Source organism: Haemaphysalis longicornis, unplaced genomic scaffold (genome assembly GCF_048455015.1).
Source record: "Haemaphysalis longicornis isolate Haplotype H1 unplaced genomic scaffold, Haemaphysalis longicornis Haplotype H1 scaffold_1, whole genome shotgun sequence".
In the NCBI taxonomy this organism is placed as follows: domain Eukaryota; kingdom Metazoa; phylum Arthropoda; class Arachnida; order Ixodida; family Ixodidae; genus Haemaphysalis; species Haemaphysalis longicornis.
The window spans coordinates 295,370,608-295,390,573 of record NW_027526203.1 but is presented as its reverse complement, the minus strand read 5'-3'; the positions used below and the strand labels follow the sequence as shown (position 1 = coordinate 295,390,573).

At 43.9% G+C, this 19,966-nt stretch overlaps 2 protein-coding genes across 3 annotated transcripts in view; one reads left to right on the top strand and one right to left on the bottom strand.

The window, feature by feature from the left end:
- The window catches only part of LOC144148403 (cytochrome P450 3A5-like), a 157,972-nt gene that overhangs the window by 22,407 nt on the left and 115,599 nt on the right, over positions 1-19,966 (top strand). The gene's annotated exons all lie outside the window — the stretch shown is intronic.
- LOC144148386 (uncharacterized) overlaps positions 1-19,966 on the bottom strand; it is a 105,329-nt gene that overhangs the window by 71,372 nt on the left and 13,991 nt on the right. For both annotated transcript variants that reach the window (XM_077679929.1, XM_077679937.1), the window contains exon 2: positions 6,794-6,917. In XM_077679929.1, the coding sequence (XP_077536055.1) occupies positions 6,794-6,892 (99 nt within the window). In that variant the 5' untranslated portion in view covers positions 6,893-6,917. The remainder of the gene's footprint in view (positions 1-6,793; positions 6,918-19,966) is intronic.

Below are 19,966 nucleotides of genomic sequence, written 5' to 3'. Positions count from 1 at the left end.
TTCTCTTCCCTTTGTCCCGTGCTTCGCGCTGTTTTGATAAAGGCATCTGGTACACTCGGCGCCCCGAAGACAAGAGTGAACGATTGGCGCAAACAAGGCACAGCGGTATTTTCATGCGAGGCTTCACCGGACCCAAACACGGAAGTTGTAGATAACTTCATGACTCAAGGCGTTTGAAAGTGCAAACGCTTTAAATGGTCCCCCCTGAAATTTTAATGCTAGCAGGAGCTGGGTAAGCAAATTTATGAAGCAAAAGGGGTTTTCCCTGACGCATTTGCGTGCGCGTCAAATAAAATGCTTTCTGCCAGGTACATGGTGTCATGTCTTTTACCGGGCGCGTAGAATCGGCGTCAAATTATTTCTTCGACTTTTCCTAAGTAAAGGTACCTTCGCGTTACGAAGGATCGTGCGAATACGGTACGCTACTCATCTAAAATTCAAGCTGTATCTCGGTTACCCTTTTCATCAACTCATCTAATCCGGCCGATTTGTGTTAATATTCGCAGTTAGACCGCATATAGACGACGAAGCAATCAGCATTCTTAATTATTGTACAGCAGTAGCTGCTAACGCAGGCTTTGCACTGGAAATCTTGTCCCCGCGCCGAAAACCGAGTAATGGAGGGGGTACGCGTGCCTATTCACAGAAACGGGTACAAAAGTACCGTGCTACACTTCAAAGAAGTCTGGTGTCCATGGGAATGGTCACTTTTCCCCATTTCTGCAATCACAATAGGCAGTGCCATTTCAGCATCCAAGTTTCTATAGCAACGCGTGCGCCGGAGGGCCGGGGCAAGTTGCCGTAGCAACTGGCCACCTGTGCAGCGGCGCACGCTCGGCCTCCCTCTCACTCCCCCAGCGCGCACCGCATGTTAGCTCTTCCCCTGAGCACATGGTCGACTCTCGATAATTTGAAGTCGCTTAATTGCAATTTTCGGTTAATTAAAAGTGGCGTGCTGGTCCCGGCCATTTTACACATGCAATCCAATGAAAGAGATTGCTCGATAATTCGAAGGTAGGATATCGGTTAATTGGAAGTTATTTCGAATAAAAAGCATCGAGGTGACCGTCACTTCTCGATAAAACTCAAAATTTTCTAGCGCAGAAAAGACCGCCGTGTTCTGTGCTGATGCCGGCGTCATCGCAACTGAGGAAGCGCACAGTTGATTAGGCGGCAGGACAGTGGAGACTCGCGCCAATGTACGTATCTCTCCCTTCTGACGTTCTCAAGCACCTGCGTTGCGCACATCGCCGTGTGAGCAGTTTGTGGGGTGAGCGCTTCAGGCTTCTATTTTAGCGATAAGCCTCAACTGTCACGGCAACCCGTGTCGTACGCTCGCTTTGGCGAACAAAGTCGACATTCTGAACGAAATCAAGAATGAAAACGTGTTGGAGAGTAATAACAATTTTGTTCTTGTGCTTTCGTTTAATTGGAAGTTCGGTTAATTCGAAGTGCTTCCGGTACCTGTGGACTTAGCATTAACGGGAGTCGACTGTCAACAACTGTACCTATATATTCGCCGCTCGGATTCCCTTTGTCAGCAGTTCTCCGCTGGAAGGTCCCCTACCTTGTCTTCGACTGTCAACAATATCTCACCTCTTCACTCCCGCTTACACGAGCTTCGGGCTCTGCACAGGACGGCGCAAAGACGTCGTTACACCCAGGCACGTGCTTCTGCTCAAGAGAAAGCCTTCCGCACCCTGGCCGACGATCTATACGAAACCTCTCAGACTGTATCCTGGAATAATAATCTCACCCACTTCCAACCCTTAACGTGCGAAGGCGTCGCTGACAGATATCACTCCAGAACTTTTGGCTGGACCTCCCCTGGACCGGTTCAATGCTATGTTCGCCATGCGAAAGGAGGTCAATTCACGTTCACTTGAAAGAGAGAAAGATCAGATAGATTTAATCCTCTCAGTAAAAGACGCCCTAAAAAGCCAGGAATCAATGCAAATGAGCATTACTGACATGGAAAAGCGACTTACAGCATTCGAACCTAAAACATCGGCCACCAGTACTATGCAAACCGAACTATAAAACCTAAAGCAGGTGTCGAATTGTCTCGCACGCAAAAGTGACAGTTTACTCGCTGGTTAGGCCTAACTAGAAGACAGGATGCGGTGGGACAATCTGTTATTTCACGGCTTGCCTGATGAACCTTCAGAAAAATGGAAAGCGACTGAGAAAAAGCTAATTAACGTCATCTCTAGCACTTTGAAACTGTCTATATGCCATGACGAAATTGAACGGTCACACAGGATTGGTAACTTCACACCAAACAAAAGTAGCCAAATTTTTTTCCTTTAAAATGAAGCAAAACGTTCTGCTTTCTGCTTCGAAGCTTGCGGACAGTGCACGAAGATTATTCCCTGCCAACGCGGCAAGCAAGAAGCTGATTGAATTTGGTAAAGCGCGAAATTCGCCATACAAGCTGATATATAGAAAACTTTACGTGAATAAAAACTGCTACAGCTACAATCACGCTAATTACAGTCTTTGAGCTACCAGGCCTGTTTGCCCATTTTAACGCTTCAGAAGGAGAAACTGCGACTGCCTGCTCGTCAGCAGATGCAGTAGTTTAACGGTCAGCGACGGGTGGGGGTCTGGCGCCAGCGCAAAAAGTTTCCCTTTTTTTTCCACAAATATTCGAAGCTTATTATGGAAACGCGATGACCTTTGAAGTGTCATTGATTATAGTGACGCAGACGTGATCGCCTCAACTGAAACGTGGTGGCGAACAGTGAACTTTTCAGATGTGCAAAAAGCTTCAAGGTTTATCGTCGTGATAGGGGAGAAGGTTGCGGAGGGGGTGTATTAATTGGATCGCAGATAGCCTTTTCTCATCTCCAATTTCTGTTACCTGTGATTTAGAAGTCACTTGGGTGGAGATCGGTATTTCCTCCAAGAAACTTATTTTAGGGGTTTGTTATCGACCACCTTCGACTTGTCCCTCTTTCGTCGGTGGGCTTCATGATGCCTTGAACAATATCATTGTACGTATTTCGAATGTTCTCATAATTCTAATCGGCGATTTTAATTACCCAAGCATTGTGTGGTCCATGGTACCTCCTCAACCTATAGTCCCTTCGCGAATGAATGAGTCAATTTTTTGAGCCTGTGTGGTGATTTTATATTTTTTCCCACTCGTTACTCAGGTTAGAAAAGTTATGTTGACAACGTGTAGTATTTTAGACGGTATACTTTCTTCTGTGCCTGAAATCAGTTCTCCTATTACGTAACTACATGGCGGTAGCGACCATTGAATTCTGCACTTCACAGTAAATTTTCCTGTTTTCCGTCGCGCAAACTACCGAAAGCAAATCCAGGACTACAAAAGGGCAGGTTTTGACGCAATAAATCGTGAGCCTGCTTCATTTCTCGACAGAGTTTTACTGAGCTTTGATGAGAGATCGGTTAATGAGAATTGGAATTTTTTAGAAGGAAGGTACCGTCTTTATTGAGTGACTTTGTGCCAATTAAAACGATAAAACCTAGCAGGCAGGCGCCATGGTATAACCGATCATTGAAGAGGCTGTGAAGCAAAAAGAAACGCTTATTCCGATCCCCAAAATTCCCGAGCTCTCAATCACAATGTCATGCATACAGGTTAACCGCCACCCAGTACAAATTTGCACTGAAAGAGGTTCGGAATTCATTTTTAAATACAACGCTAGCATGTATACTAGTAAATATCCTCAAGCTATTATGGAATATCATTATCCAAAATAAGGATAACTCAACAATTACTCTTAAAACCCCAGATGGAGCTACGGTTCCTGGTGATGAGTGTGCTGTGGTCATTAATGATGTGTTCACCTCTGCGTTCTCCACATCTACTGTTACCATGTGTCCGGCATACCAATCTCTTGAGGTACTTCCTATGGAACCAATTATATTTGACATCTCTGGCATTTTACGTTTAATTGAAAAACAAGAAGTTACGTCATCATGTAAAGTTGACAACATCAATTCTAAATTTCTCATCAACACAAAATTGTATTGTTCTGTGTTCCTGACAAAACTGTTCACGCAATCACTTGAAACTAGCTGTATTCCGAATGATTGGAAGTGGGAGGGTGGTTCCCTTGCACAAGTCTGGGGATAAACATCCCCCACACAATTTTCGCCCAGTGTCATTAACTAGCATTTAATGAAAACTCATGAAACACGTCATCTATTCTTGCGTTACCAAATTTTTGGAAGACAATTCGTTTTTGAGTGATTCACAGCACTGGTTGAGAAAATCATTCTCATGTGAAACGCAGCTTTTATGTTTCACTCATGATATTCACTCGGTTCTGGTCGCGGGTTGATTACGGACTGCATAGTTCTTGATTTTGCAAAAGCTTTCGGCACTGTATCAAAGGAACTATTATTTCTTAAACTTAATAATCTTCACTTGGATACTGACGTGCTTGCATGGCTGCGTTGCTTCTTAACTAACTGTTCATAATTTGTTACTGTAAATAACTTCGATTCTCCTTTATGTTCCGTTTGCTCAGGTGTTCCCCAAGGATGTGTGTTGGGGCCTTTACTTTTTTTGATCTACATCAATGACTTCCGACTAACATCCTCTCATCAATCCGCCTTATTGCTGATGATTGTGTAATTTATCGGGAAATAACTAGCACATCTGATATTAGCACTTTACAGCCCGATATTACCCAAGTTATGGAATGGTGTAAGTTCTGGAAAATTCATCTTAATACTAATAAATGTAAATGCATGCGCGTTTCTTGAACTTACTCTGCAGCACCTAACTACTTTGCTAACGACGTCCCCCTCGAAACTATCTCATGTTATAAATACCTAGGCGTACACTTAACATATAACCTGTCGCGGAAACTTCACATTGTTGTGTCGTTAATAACGTTAACCGTATGTTAGGCCACCTCCTGCGAAGTTTTTATATAGCTCCTAGTTCCCTAAAGTTGCTTCTTTAAAAGTGTGTAGTTCGTTCAAAATTATAGTAGGCGGCTTCTGTATGGGATCCCGGTCAAGAATCACCCATTGTAGAAATTGACGAAGTCCAAAATCGTGCGTCGCGCTTCATTCTTTCCAATTATCATCGCACATCAAGCGTCACAGCCATGAAATCAAACCTTTCTTTACCACTGCTCGACCATCGGACGAAATTATTTCGGTTGTGTCTTTTTCACAAAATATATCACAAAACTCCCATTCTAACACAACAGTTACTGTCTTCGCCATTTTATATTTCAGCCCGCATTGATCATCAGCACAAAGTTATCGTTCTATCCTGCCATACAAAGCATTTCCATGAGTCGTTTATCCCCGGAAATTGCGTTAGTTGGAACCGCCTTCCTTCGTCTGTTGCTGCGATAAGAGATGAGACTGCTTTTCGATCTGCGGTAAGCAACCTGTTGTGGTGAATGTTTATGTTTATGTCGTTTGTTTCGGCTTATATTTGTGCTCTGCTTTTCTTTTTCTGTTACACAGGATGTAACTCACTCCCCTCTGTAACACCCTTTGGGCCCGGAGGGTAACTAACTAACTAACTAACTAACTAACTAACTAACTAACTAACTAACTAACCAACCAACTAACTAACTAACTAACTAACCAACTAACTAACTAACGAACTAACAATCAGCTAAATAAATAAATAAATAAATAAATAAATATATAAATAAATAAATAATTTTTTCCTTGTATATCCTCTTCAATACCCTTTCCTCTCCCCTGACATGGTTAAGTTCTCATCTCACTTATAGTTACCGGGTCGTTTTCTTCTTTCTTCAACCAAACCGCTTGAGTACGTAGCAATGGGGCGACCACCGGAAGTACATATCCCAGAAAAGCACGAGGTTTCACCAGTGGCAGCGTGATGGTGCTAGGCCGTATCCCTCGTTGGACAGACAAGGCAGATTCCGCTTTTTCACGCTCGTGAGGTAGACGGAGAACAAGCCCAATATTACAGAAAGAAAGAAGAGTTCGCCGCTGCCGATGCACTTTTCGAGCAGAAATGTCGGGGTAATCAATTTTGTGCTGCCAGTAACATGACTGGCTGATTGTGGTTCACCGATGACGTTCTGCGCGTGCAATCGGGAAAAATGCCGAGCCGGCCAAGTGCAAATCATCGCAAAACTGGTGCAGCATCACATCATCGATGGCGAATAATTTGTGGCTGCTTCGTCGGACCTTGAACTTCGCATTACCTTCGGTGTCATCTTCCGCATAGTTTTTTGCGTACTTGATGGAGGAGAGGTGGAAAAAGAAAGCCTTCGTGTGTACTAGATTTATACGCGCGGTATAGAACCCCACGGTTTAGATTTATCCATGGCCCTCAACCACGGCGCGCCTTATAGCGTGAAATCGCTCTGTAAAAGTTAAAAAAAAAGTTATTTGTTTTGCAGTTCATTCACGAAAGAAGACGGTTTGATGTATGACTAGGTTAGAGGTGGTTATATTAACAATTCTAACACAATAGGCAGAACGACAGATAAGGATAACGTTAAACAAAGGGGTATAAATCTCAGCCCTCTGTTTTACATCGAAGGCTGATTTGCCGTTGCTTAGAGGCCCACCATTTTACGCACACTTTCTTATTACGAATCGCAGTTTCATAAATATTAGTCGGGAGATTTTTTTTACTAGTTCAGATCTAACGAAGAAAGAGAAAGTTGTCATTAAACACGGTCGTTCTCTAAAGAAGCTGGAATTGAAGTGTGGTGTAGAAATGTCTGATTTCTGGCTTCTAAAATTCAGTTATAGGCTGTGTTAATGGATTTGCAAGAGAATAAGGACACAAGTAAAAATGATGACTTGCCTTTTCGGGAACCTTGCACCCGGTATCGTCCATCATAACGGAGCTGCATAGATTTGCTCCAGGCATTTCGTCCGGCGAGCTTGCTTGCTTGGACTCCATTCTGATTTCACATCTGGCGCAACCCCTGGGTGCGAAAAAAGATTTGAGAAACGTATATTAATTTTCTGACACTGACAACAGTGACAACATCTGCCCTGCTAAAGTAAAGGCAGTCGCTGACGATATTTCGACCGTTCTTGTGCATTTAATCAACACAATATTCAAAAGCGGCGCCTTTCCCTATGAACTAAAGAAAGGTAATATAGTACCAGTGTTCAAAAAGGGTGACCGAAATATCTTGTCTAACTACCGCCCCATAACAATACTGCCCTTTTTTAGTAAACTGATTGAAAAGCTGATTGTATCGAGATTAATGAACTACCTCACAAAATCCAGTTTTTTTAACACCGCAACAGTTTGGCTTCAGGCCTAATTATTCAACGGAACTTGCACTTATTGAGCTTACGGACTATATCAAACAGAGTTCAAATAATCACCTTTTCGCGGGAGCCGTATTCATTGATCTTACAAAAGCATTCGACACTATCAATCATAATATCTTGTTGCAAAAACTAGAATCGCTTCGTGTATGTGGCCCGGACCATTTACTCATAAAAAATTACCTAAGCAACCGAAGCCAGTCTGTGAAATTCAGCAGCGCTATGTCTGACCCAAGAATCGTCAACCAGGGCGTTCCTCAGGGTTCTATCTTAGGTCCCCTACTATTCCTTATATATATCAATGACCTTCCTACCTGCCTCAACAACAGTAACTGTATCATCTACGCTGAAGTTACGACAATATTTTCTTGCGACAACGACATCTCTATTCTAATAGAAAAGTTAACGACCGATCTTGAAGAGGTTAACTGCTCGTGCCAAAATAACCTGTTACAAATTAACAGGCTCAAAAACCACTTTCATGATCTTTCATTCCGCTCACAAAGAACTTACAAATACACCATCATTTTTGACAATCACGTCATCTATTCATCAGATTATACTACGTTTCTTGGAGTTATCCTAGACAGAAATATGACATTTGACAAACACATAAGATCGGTTACATCAAAAATTGCATTCGGCATTCGTGTCCTCATTAAGACCCGTTATTTTTTCCAATTGTTCATTCTACGATCGGTATATTTCTCGTTCATTCACAGCCACCTTACGTATTGTTTGTCTTCTTGGGGCAACACGTATAATACCCATCTTGCACCACTGCGTCGTCTTCAAAATGAAGCCGTCCGTCTGCTTACATTCAGTGATTGCCGATCTACTGTAAAACCCATCTTCCACCACCTTGGCATCCTAACCCTCTCTCTCGAACTTGATCTTCAGCTATGCGTACTTATTTCCCGTTTACGAGATAATCCTGAATTTCTCTCGTCCTTTGGCAGAACATGTTTGCTTAACACAAACAACACCATGTTTTTAATGCAACATAATATATTGCTTCCAACTGTCCGTTCCAACTAAGGAAAACAAACACTGTTATTTTCTGCTGCCACCATCTGGAATGCCTTACGCCCTTCCCTTAAATCGTACCCCTCCCAGTACTCTTTTTATAGGTCTGTAAGAAAATACATACTCGGTACACTCTCATAATCAAACTCTGATCGCCTGCATCTTTCCCCGCTCAACCTAAGGTATAGTTGGTGCCTGTGCTTACGGCACAAGAAAAAAATATACATGATAACTTTTTGAACTACCTACTGCGCACATGCGCAGTACTCGAATTTACTACCAATGAATAACTGTTTGTATGAATTTGTTCCTTTGTGTTCTATTTTTATCGTTGTGTATATCTCCCCAATGATATTTTGTTTGCATTATGAAACGGGAGGTCCCCCTGTCGGATTTTTTCCATGGGACCTCCTTCTGTAAAACCCTGTTTTTGTGAAAACTGTACCGAACTACTTAATAAAACAATGTCAATGTCAATGTCAAAGACTACCTGCTTAGGACTTTGTTCTGTTGCTTACAGCCACATGACACTATGGCAAGTTCAATTCAGGTTCGCTACGGCAACATAAATCTACACTAATAAAGACAAGTTGGCGCCTCTCACTCACTCACTCACTCACTCACTCACTCACTCACTCACTCACTCACTCACTCACTCACTCACTCACTCACTCACTCACTCACTCACTCACTCACTCACTCACTCACTCACTCACTTAAACTCACTCATTCACTCACTCACTCACTCACTCACTCACTCACTCACTCACTCACTCACTCACTCACTCACTCACTCACTCACTCACTCACTCACTCACCCACCACCCACCCACGCACCCACTCACTGACCCGCCTGCCCACTCAATCACGCATCGTCAGGGGAAGCCGTAAAACTTTCGCGTTCAAAGCACGTGAGCAAACTTAAAGGGACGCTGCAACACTCTTTGCGCAGTGCAAGTAAACCTGCGCGACGTTTAGATTACACTGCCAGGAATACCTGAGTCAAATATTACACGTGCACATGAAGTGGTGAGTGCGCAAATCGCTGTGAAAGACGCGAAAAAACTAACTGAGCTGTAATCCATTTTCCTTATTATGCACCTCTGCATGGCCTAAACGACGTCATTGCGGCCATGGCTTTCCTATTGGCTGTCACTGCTCAACTCCGCGGCCTATTTCTCGCATTTCCTGTGACGATCCGCCGTCGTCGGCGCTGTGTACCAACCTTTCCTATGCCTAAGCCTGTACGCACAGTTTTGACGTTTCCTTTGTGCTTTGAATGCGCGCGGAGTTTGAGTAACGAACTCAATACTCCCCTTCCAACGAGACCACTTCACAACAAAAGTTTATCGCTTCAAAAACGCCCTACCAGCCTGAGCGCTTGCTTGCGAGCAGGCAGTCATGCCTGCCTTTATGTGGCGCCAGACTGGAAATAGTCCCCTCCACGTTGCGGAGAAAATGAGAAAACTCCTCGACCTGTGATATAGCGAAAGCCGCCGAAGAGAACGCTGCGAACCGCCCCCCTCTCCGGGAGACAGCGCGCAGCTTTCATCGCGCTGTCTGCGGTCGAGTTGAGATGGAACAACTATGCGCGGTTTCTCATCGCGTAGTTTCGGTGATAGTGAACGGATTTTCATAATTCTTGCGGTACGAGATTGCTGGGAGTCTGGGACAATAGACTTTACCCCAAAATGCATTCCGAGTACTAGATGGTAAGTGCTGCAGGGTCCCTCTAAATGCCCTGGGGAATTATATTTCTGCTCAATGTGCAATTTCAAAAATGCAAAATTTTCGAAATTCTAATTTTTGTAAATGCCCCACTTCGGATGTCACACCCAAGGAGAAACTTTGATTAAAACCTAATCATGCCCAGTAAGAACGAGCTGAAATCATGTCATGGTCATTAAGCTGTGAAATTATTTTACCATAACGGAAAAAAATACACCGTTATTTTGGTTGTTATTTTTGTACTCGCCTTTAATTCTTTGCTTACTGCCATCATGAGCTTACTACCCTAACTGCCATTTTCACTTATCTTGCTTTTTGGTTCTTCTGAGACCATGGTGACTGACTGCTCTGTCCAGGACATGGCAGGTGGGTGCAAACGCCAGTTTCCCCCAAAAGCCACACCAGCCGCACTTGAGCCTCCCTATTCTTTTCGTTTTATGTAAGCATTCTTGTTTGAAATATTTTATTTTTGGTGCACTGAACTGATGTGTGCATTGGTGCACACATTTTTCGTGCACTGAAAGTCCTTTCAGTGTACGAAAATTTCTCACTATTTTCCACAGCGCCCTGTCACCTTGGCGGTCTGATTTGTCTCATCGAGACAAAATCCTGGGACGTCCATGAACAATTCTTGCAAACAGCTGCGCGCCGCAATGCGGCGAACAGGGCGCTCTTCCCTCTCCCTTATTCTCCTTGGCACTGCCTTTCCTCAGCGTACATTTTCCTCTTGCCATCTTGACCGTGCTACGTCTTTGTACCGGGCATGAGGGTTGGCGCCTCTCATGTATTTATTTGTTTATTCAACATACCTCTAAAGGCCCTCGGCAGGAGGGTATTACATAAGGGGTTGTAAGCACAAGAAAAAAGAATATTCACTGTGCTAAAGGAAACTCAGAGAGAACAGCGCATGCGGGGGTACAAATAGGACAAGGTAATATTACCTCCAGATAACATGTAAAATACCATAAACATTAAGGAAGCAGCCACAAACAAATCGCGGTACAAAACAAAAAATGGCAGCATCTCCACTCCGTGGACGATGGCGAGGGTGCGGAGTATGGGGACTCGAAATAGCACCCAAGTTGCGCCCCAAATGACATCCGATTTACGCCCAGACCGTCATTCGATTTGAGCCGTGAGTTGCACCTTGATTATTCCCTAAATGAAACTGCAACTCACGGCTCAAATCGAATTTCGCTTGATTTTCGCTTGATGGTGGTGTGCGCACGGATGGACGAGGACGGACATTGTGCGGTCCTAAGGTACTCCGCACCTAAAAGAACGATGTGTCAGGAGTTATAGAATACAAAGTGATAGATCTGTTTTCAATTTACAACGTCTATGAGTATTAATTCATAAAATTCGACAGCATCAATGACGGTGGCTATGTGTGATGGCAGTGCTGCCAGTCAACAATTATGCGTGTAATGAACGACCGTGAGTAATTCAAAGTGTGGAGCCCAGGGACGCGGGTTCGATTCAGACCGCGGCGGCCACTTTTCCGATGGAGGCGAAAAGCGAAAACGCCCGTGTGTTCGATATTTCGTGTGTTCGATATAAAGATCCCCAGGTGGTTAAAATTAATCCGAAGCCCTCCACTACGGTGCGCCTCATCGCCTGTGTAGCGTCGGCGCGTTAAACCTCATGAGCAATCAATAATTAAAAGTATGACATGATAAGCGCTAACTTTGCAAGGATGGTCGCGTTTAAGAAGGATGGCAGCTGGTCCAACAAAAGAAGTCGTCATGAAGCGATGGGTGATGAAGTTTATGAAAAGTGTCAAACGTGAAGCTTTGCGTCATTGCGACAAGTTTAACAGTCCTGCGTGAATTTTCAAGGCTGTGACAATAAAATGATGGAAGTACACTGAAAAGATGAAATGAACTGCGTGGTTTTGAAGTGTGTTCATGTTGTTACTTAGGTAAGCTTGATAAGGGTCCCAAATGGCTGATGCATATTCGATTTTGGGCCGTATGAGTGTGATGTAAGCGAGTTTACGTGGGTGCGACGGGGCATGCTTCATAATGTGATTGTGTTTTAAGAGACATAGTGAGCGGTTAGTCGATGGAAGTACGACGTCAATGTGATGATTCTGGAATAAGTACAAACTAAGGTAAACTCCAAGGCACTTGTAACTAGTAGTAAGCTCAACTGCACTATTATTAAAAGAGTACAAAGGTGAAACGCGAGATTCTCGATTAGTTGAGGAGATAAGCTTTGTTTTATAATTATTAAGGCACATTAACCATGTAGAACACTAAGAGGTTATACAGTCCAGGTCAGCCTGGAGCGCCTGTTCGTCATCTTTGCACGATATTTTGCGACAGATCACGCAACCGTCAGCGAATAGCCTGATTTGAGATGAAACGGTGTTAGACAAGTCATTAATAGAAATGATAAAAAGCAAAGGGCCCAGCACGCTGCCTTAGGGAACGCCTGAGTAGACTTCCTCAAAAGAAGAGAAACTGTCATTGACGGATGTGAACAGAACTCTTCTTGAAAGGAAATCTGTAATACATGCGAGTAAAAGGAGGTGGATATTAAGCTGTGTTAATTTGATTAACAACCTGTGATGAGGGACCCGGTCAGAGGCTTTGGACAAATAAAGAAAAATTGCGTCAGGTTGGATACCAGCGTTAACGGAAAGAGAGAGAGAAATAAACGTTTATTAGGAAAAGAATAGGTGTCACGATTTGTCTTAGGGGTGGTGCCCTCCTTCCAGGGCCCAGACTCTTCTACTCCTCTCCTGGCTCGAAGAATTAAGTCCTTCTGAACCCCGAAGTCGGAGCTGGCCAGAGCTGCCTCCCATAGCGCGACCGTATTTGTGGTGTTGTTTCCTGAACAAAGAGATTCCAAAAAGGCTATGCAAAGTATTATAAATGGAAGGATTCACAAGCTTCTTTAAAAACTAGAGCCAAAAATGTCGAATCAGTTCCACCTCATTGTCTGGACTCCAGGACACGAGGAGCTGGAGGGAAACGAGAGGGCCGACCAGGCTGCGCGAGATCTTACAAACCGTGCGGCTAACAGTCCTAGCCTTCTGCAGCCCCTCCCAAGTGGCTTTGGCGGATGCCTCACTGTCCAAAGAGGTGAACGAGCCCTTTTCCCCAACCCGGACAAGAACCTTTCTGGCCCAGAAGCTTAAACGCTGAGGCAAATCCAGATGAAAACTTACCCGAACAAATCCCGGCTATCCAAAATGTTCCCTCAAACACACACAGACGCATGCAATAAATGCGGAAACCCTTCCAACTTATTTCATGCAACCTGGTAATGTAAACCATGAATGAACCCCGCAAGTTGAGTGTTGCATGGGTAGCCCTCTGGAAAGCCGTGGTGGTATTTGCAAATGATGTTATGCTCTTCCAGGTAGTTAATTACTCAATAGGCGCCGATGAGGGAAGGGGGGGGGGGGAGCTCGAGCACCCTTCGGGATTTCCCGGGGGGTGCCTTCCCCCTACTCCCCGAAGTTCCATTGCCAGTGACACTACCAGTTGAGGTTTCTTTGGGTTGCCTCTACCTTTTAAGTGCGAATGCACTTCTTAAGCGAGCCTGAATCGTCCGCCGCCGTAGTCCGCATAGCAACAGCTGCGGGTGCGCGCGCTCCCCGTCTTCCTTAGCAACGGGGGGAGATGGGCGCACGCTGCCTGGCCGCTGACATGGCACATACCCACGTGGGGGATTGGCCAGGAATCGGGCGTGAGAAGGGCTAATGCACCCGCTTAAAGGAGTACTGACACGAAATTTCAAAGCTGAGATCCGCTCTAGCAATCAAGTACAACGACAACACAAATAGGTGTCTGTGAATAAATGCATCTTTCTTTCTTTGTAGTTGTGTGTGTGTGTGATCTCTCTTTCGCGAACATTACCGAACCGCGCAAATTCAACTCGTGCATTCGCACTTTCACATTCTTCCCCTCGGGGAAATGCGGGGAATTTTTTTTCACTTAAAATCTTATTGGGGCTAAAATCTTACTCATCATTATTGCGCAGACGAGCACGGCTTACCTTCATACTTTCCATTCATCCCTTCGAATCCTTACCATAGGATCACAAGCGCTCTTGAAGCACCAGCGGCGGTAGCGTCATCGGTAATTTTATTCTACTGTTTTTACCTTTTGAGTGTGAACGCCATGTACACAAAAAAATACATTTAAATATATACACAGGAATAATTTATATTTTTAAAGAGAAGGACGAAGACTACTAACCATCATTGTCTTATGTTAGGGATAGCTTATGCTCAGTGAATAAATATGTTGCTGTATGTTCACCTCGCGTTAAATTGCTTTGCATGCTTTTTTGAGCATGAAAAAAAGGCTGCAGCCTTCAGTGACTCCTCCGGAATTTTTTTATCAGAGGCTTCTGAAATGCACGTGAGTGTTCTGTGTACCAGTATTGCTTCTATTTCCCGTACGGAATCCTGAGGACTCATGGCAAAGAATCTTTTCTAATAACTTATATTTCTCAGGGACGGATACTTCGTCACTTGCCGGCAGTGGTCATAAAAATATATATAACTCATTTAGTACTGAAAATGAGGCCAAGCTAGACTCACTAATATATATATATATATATATATATATATATATATATATATATATATATATATATATATATATATATATATAGAAAGACAGGTCGGCAGTCTACAACGCCAAAGGAGGCATAGAGGTGTTGTTGGTTTTTTTTTTACTACGGTTAGTGAAGTTAACAATTTTTAAATATACGTAAGAAAGAAAGAAAGAAAAACACGCGCCCAGAGTGGGGACCGAACCCACGCCTTTCGTGGGTTCGGTCGCGTGTTTTTCTTTCTTTCGTTCTTTCTTTCTTTCTTACGTATATTTAAAAATGTTAACTTCACTAACCGTAGTAAAAAAAGAGCCCAACAACACCCGTATGTCTCCTTTGGCGTTGTAGACTGCCGACCTGCCTTTCTGTATTTCTGTATTTCCTCAACGAGCCCCGCATTTCCTAACTATATATATATATATATATATATATATATATATATATATATATATATATATATATATTGTAAGATGGGTTTATTTGCGAAGGCAGGGCAGCAGGACGCTCAGCGAAGGCAGTCCGAAGCAAGCGGGGCTGACGGCTGGCTCTCACGCGCTCTTCTCGCGGTCCAGGCTGATGATGATCCCTGTCCGGTTCACTGGTTCTTCATCTTCCTTGAAGCTGTATTACCATGGCCAATCTCCTTGAAAGGGTAGGAGATACTTGTATCTCTTCCGCACTACAATATATATATATGTATATATATATATATATATATATATATATATATATATATATATATATATATATATATATATATATATATATATATATATATATATATATTGTAGTAGGTCATTGCTACAGATAAAGAATTTGGAAAGAAAGAAAGTGGAGAAAAAATGCCCGCCAGGTGGGATCCGAACCCACGACCTCCAGAATACCGGTCTGGTGCGATAACCACTACGCTACCGGCGGGGCGATTTTCCCCTCCCCTTTCTGGGGTATTTATGTTTAGGTGTTTTTGTTTCCTGTGCATGGGGGTGGTAGCCAGCGCCACTCGGACTACTCGGGTATGAAGGGAAACTTCTTTTTAACCCCCGGGCCGTGACTAGAGTGTCTACGACATGTCGAGAGTGGTCGACCAGCGTTGAACCCTCTTAGGCTTCCTATGGCACCAAGACTGCCAGAACAGAGACCCTCGCTATGCATGTAGCGAATCAGAATAGGAAATGATGGGATCGTTGAAAATAACACAGAAATAAGTGTTGGCAGTCAAGAAAACCACGGAACGAAAATGGAGGATGTGGTAGGTCATTGAAACAGATGAAGAATTTGGAAAGAAAGCGTAGTGGTTATCGCACCAAACCGGTATTCTGGAGGTCGTTGGTTCGGATCCCACCTGGGGGGCATTTTTTCTCCACTTTCTTTCTTTCCAAATTCTTTATCTGTTTCAATGACCTACCACATCCTCCCCTTTGCTTTCCGAGGTTTTCTTGACTGCCAACTCTTATTTCTGTGTTATTTTCAACGAGCCCCTCATTTCCTATTCTGATTCGCTACATGCATAGCGAGGGCCTCGGTTCTGGCAGTTTGGTGCCATAGGAAGCTTAAGAGGGTTCAACCCTGGTTGTCCACTCTCGACATGTCGTAGACATTCGAGTCACTGCCCGGGGGTTAAAAAGAACGTCCCCTTCACCCCGTGTAGTCCGAGTGGCTCTTTCTACCACCCCCAAGCACAGGAAACAAAAATACCTTAACATAAATACCCCAGAAAGTGGAGGGGAAAATCGCCCCGCCGGTAGCGTAGTGGTTATTGCACCAGACCGGTATTCTGGAGGTCGTGGGTTCGGATCCCACCTGGCGGGCATTTTTTCTCCACTTTCTTTCTTGCTTTCCAAATTCTTTATCTGTTTCAATGACCTACCACATCCTCCCCTTTGCTTTCCGAAGTTTTCTTGACTGCCAACCCTTATTTCTGTGTTATTTCTACGAGCCCCTCATTTCCTATTGTGATTCGGTATATCTATCTATATATATATAGCGAATCCACGACCTCCAGAATACCGGTCTGGTGCGATAACCACTACGCTACCGGCGGGGCGATATTTTCCTCCCCGCTTTCTGGGGTATTTATGTCAATGTAATTTTGCTCCTGTGCTTGGGGGTGGTAGCCAGCGCCACTCTCACTTCTCGGGGTGAAGGGGACCTTCTTTTTAATCCCCGCGCCGTGACTCGAGTGTCTACGACATGTCGAGAGTGGCCAACCAGCATTGAACCCTCTTAAAGGAGCCATGAAGAGAAAGCACAAGTTTGGTTCATTCAAAAGCTTGCCTCGTTAGAATCATACTGACACCACTTTTAACATAAACTTCGCTCAAATAAGCTACATAATTAGGAAAAAAGGGAATGGCCATGCGACCCACTAGCTCATTTCCCGCAACAGAACCTATGATGTCATTCGAGCCAGTTCTGCGATTGGCGGAGGCCGGCGAAAGTAAACGCAAATTAGGCAGAGCTTACAAGCTTCCCGAACGAGCTATTTGCGCTTAAATTTAGGGCACATTCTTTTTAAAGCCGTAAGAATGGTGGTAAGTGTAAGTTACGAAAGCACATGTAAACATAGAAGTACCGCTTCGTACTGCTGTTGGTACTGCGCGCACTATGCTTGTTTAGCTGCATAGAACTGCGGGGCTTTGGGGTTGTCTCAGACGACACTGGCCGATTGATTGACGCGACGGTGTCTTACCTGAACATATTTGTCGAGCGAGCACTATGTTTCACGAAACCATTTTCTCCCAGAACGAAAAAAAAAGCAGAAAACGACACGCCACGGTATGGTGGCGCCATCTAGCTTCAATAACGTAAACAAACGCGCGAGTACCTTAGTGCCAGCGCCAACGTACAGGGTGGAGACACCCTTTGAACGGTCCCGTGCCGCTGCAGTTGGGTCAACAGCGCAAAGCGTTGTTCTCGTTTCCCACGAGACCCAGCAACGCGAAACAGATAAGATGATTCAAACTTCGCCAGTTAACTCCGTTGCGGCGATAATTGTAGCGCGGTTTTGATACAATGACTTGTTTCGGCAGCGAGCGAGTAGACCAAAATGGCGGCGCCAGCGCATACGTGTCTCCACCCTGTACGGCGCATGCGTGAATCAAGGGACCCTAGGCTGCAGAGCGGTCGGTTCCTGTGATGTCATTTGGGACCATGAAAACGCACGATTGAGCGGGAAAATCAAAATTTTTACCTAAATTGATTAATTTCTCAGTGAATAAAGCATCGTTTGCATTCGGACAAGCGCTGGGGGCACTATAAAACACGAAATCTTTCGAATAAGACAAACTTGCATTTTGTCTTCATGGCTCCTTTAAGCTCCCTATGGCACCAAGACTGCCAGAACAGAGGCCCTCGCTATGCTTTCTTTCGATGCTTTCTTTCGCTATGCTTTCCCTCGCTTTCTTTCCAAATTCTTTATCTGTTTCAATGACCTACCACAACCTCCCCCTTGCTTTCCGAGATTTTCTTGACTGCCAACCCTTATTTCTGTGTTTTATATATATATATATATATATATATATATATATATATATATATATATATATATATATATATATATATATATCTTCGTTACAATATATATACTTGAGAAAATGGTAGACGCATGATTAAAAACAAAAACAGTGGTTTACTGACGTTTCGACTGCGGGACCAGTCCTGAAGACTGGTCCCGCAGTCGAAACGTCAGTAAACCACTGTTTTTTTTAATCGTGCGTCTACCATTTTCTCAAGCATTTTTTCTGGCTCCTCGAGAAGTTTTCTTTTACTGCTTATATATATATATATATATATATATATATATATATATATATATATATATATATATATAATAGAGAGGTCGGGGGGCCTGCTCCCCTCCATGCAAAATGAAACCTTTCCGCTTATGTGAGTGAATGACGTGTTTGAGACGTTTCCAAATGGTGCTTGTTGACAGTGTAGGTCTATAATTAAGTGTGGATGAGTGATCGCCAGATTTAAACATCGGTATTACTTTAGCTATTCGCCAGTCTTCAGGGATTAAACCAGATGACAAGCATTGAGAGAAAAGAGCAGACATAATGTAATAAATGCACCGGAAAACACGTTTTAGTATCTTGTTATTGATTCCAAGGTGATCAGACGCTGAAGTGGTTTTAAGCTTGCTGAGTAAGGAAAATATACCATCCTCACTAACAACTATTTTGGCCATTGAGATAACGGAAGAACGGTTAACAGTTGGTGATGAAGCGCGAAACGGCGTGACTCTGCTAACGGCTGGGGCCCATTCAATTCGATTGTGTGCGCTTCGCAAGGCTTGATCAGCCTTTGGGAAACTGCCCCGGTGTGAGCTTCTTTCCAGGCCGTTAAACTTTGAAAAAAAAAAAAAAAAAAGGCTTACCAAAGCCTCTAGCAGAGCTAAAATGTCAGCTGTGTGTTCGAAGCTTCGCTAGAAAGATGTTTTAGACTTTTATTTTGCCTGAATTATTCCCCACCTCCTTTATTCCGTTTCTTAAAACTTAAATCTTGTTACCGGGGGAGATACCTGACATAATGGGAGAGTATCTTCCCCGTCTAGAAAGTGCAGGCCGGTGTTTTTGTGAAGAAATTTCTCAATAACTCTTACTTGTGATTGTCAAGCAGGCGACATGCAAATTATGCCAAAGAAGTAAAGCGGGACATTTTATTCTGGTTGTGCCTCCCCTACGAGAAGTCATGAATACTTCTAATTTCACTGAGAGCCTCCTTACATAAAAATATTAGCTTTGATTCATAAAAAAAACGGCTTTTGCTACTTTCGCAAAGCAAGTACAGTATTTTTCGGCGGAGCATAATTTATGAAAATAAGTATTCGAGGCGCACAAAGCCGTGGGAATGAGACACCTTCAGCTTTTATTTTATTTTGTAAGACGTATAACGTGAATTCATGGTCGTTGAGTTTTTTTCCGAGCCATGACTGACCGTCTATATGCAGCCGCGTTCCGGGCAAACAAGTCGTGGTGCCGTTTCGCCATGCTCAAGGCGTTGAGCGAGGCGGCGCAACGAGCGCTATAGTTTGTTATACGCGTGCATTAAGGGACGGAAAGCCGACAAAACCACGAAAGCATCCGACGGCAAGTGACGCTGTCGAAATAGCCTTTAGAGTATTCGGCAACGCAGAAGTACGCGCTCGTCAAACGTTCATGCCAGCAGCGAAGAAAGATGGCGTAAACGGGGCGTCATGCTAGGACTGGGGCGCTCCAAAGGAGCCTTTCATACGCACTAGGCGTAGTTTTAAAGCCCGCGGCGCAGAGCGATGGCGTAAACGGAGCGTCACACGAGGACGGCGCGGGGCACCCCAAAGGAATCTTTCATAGGCACGCACTGGGCGTAGTTTTTAGGCTTGCACAGT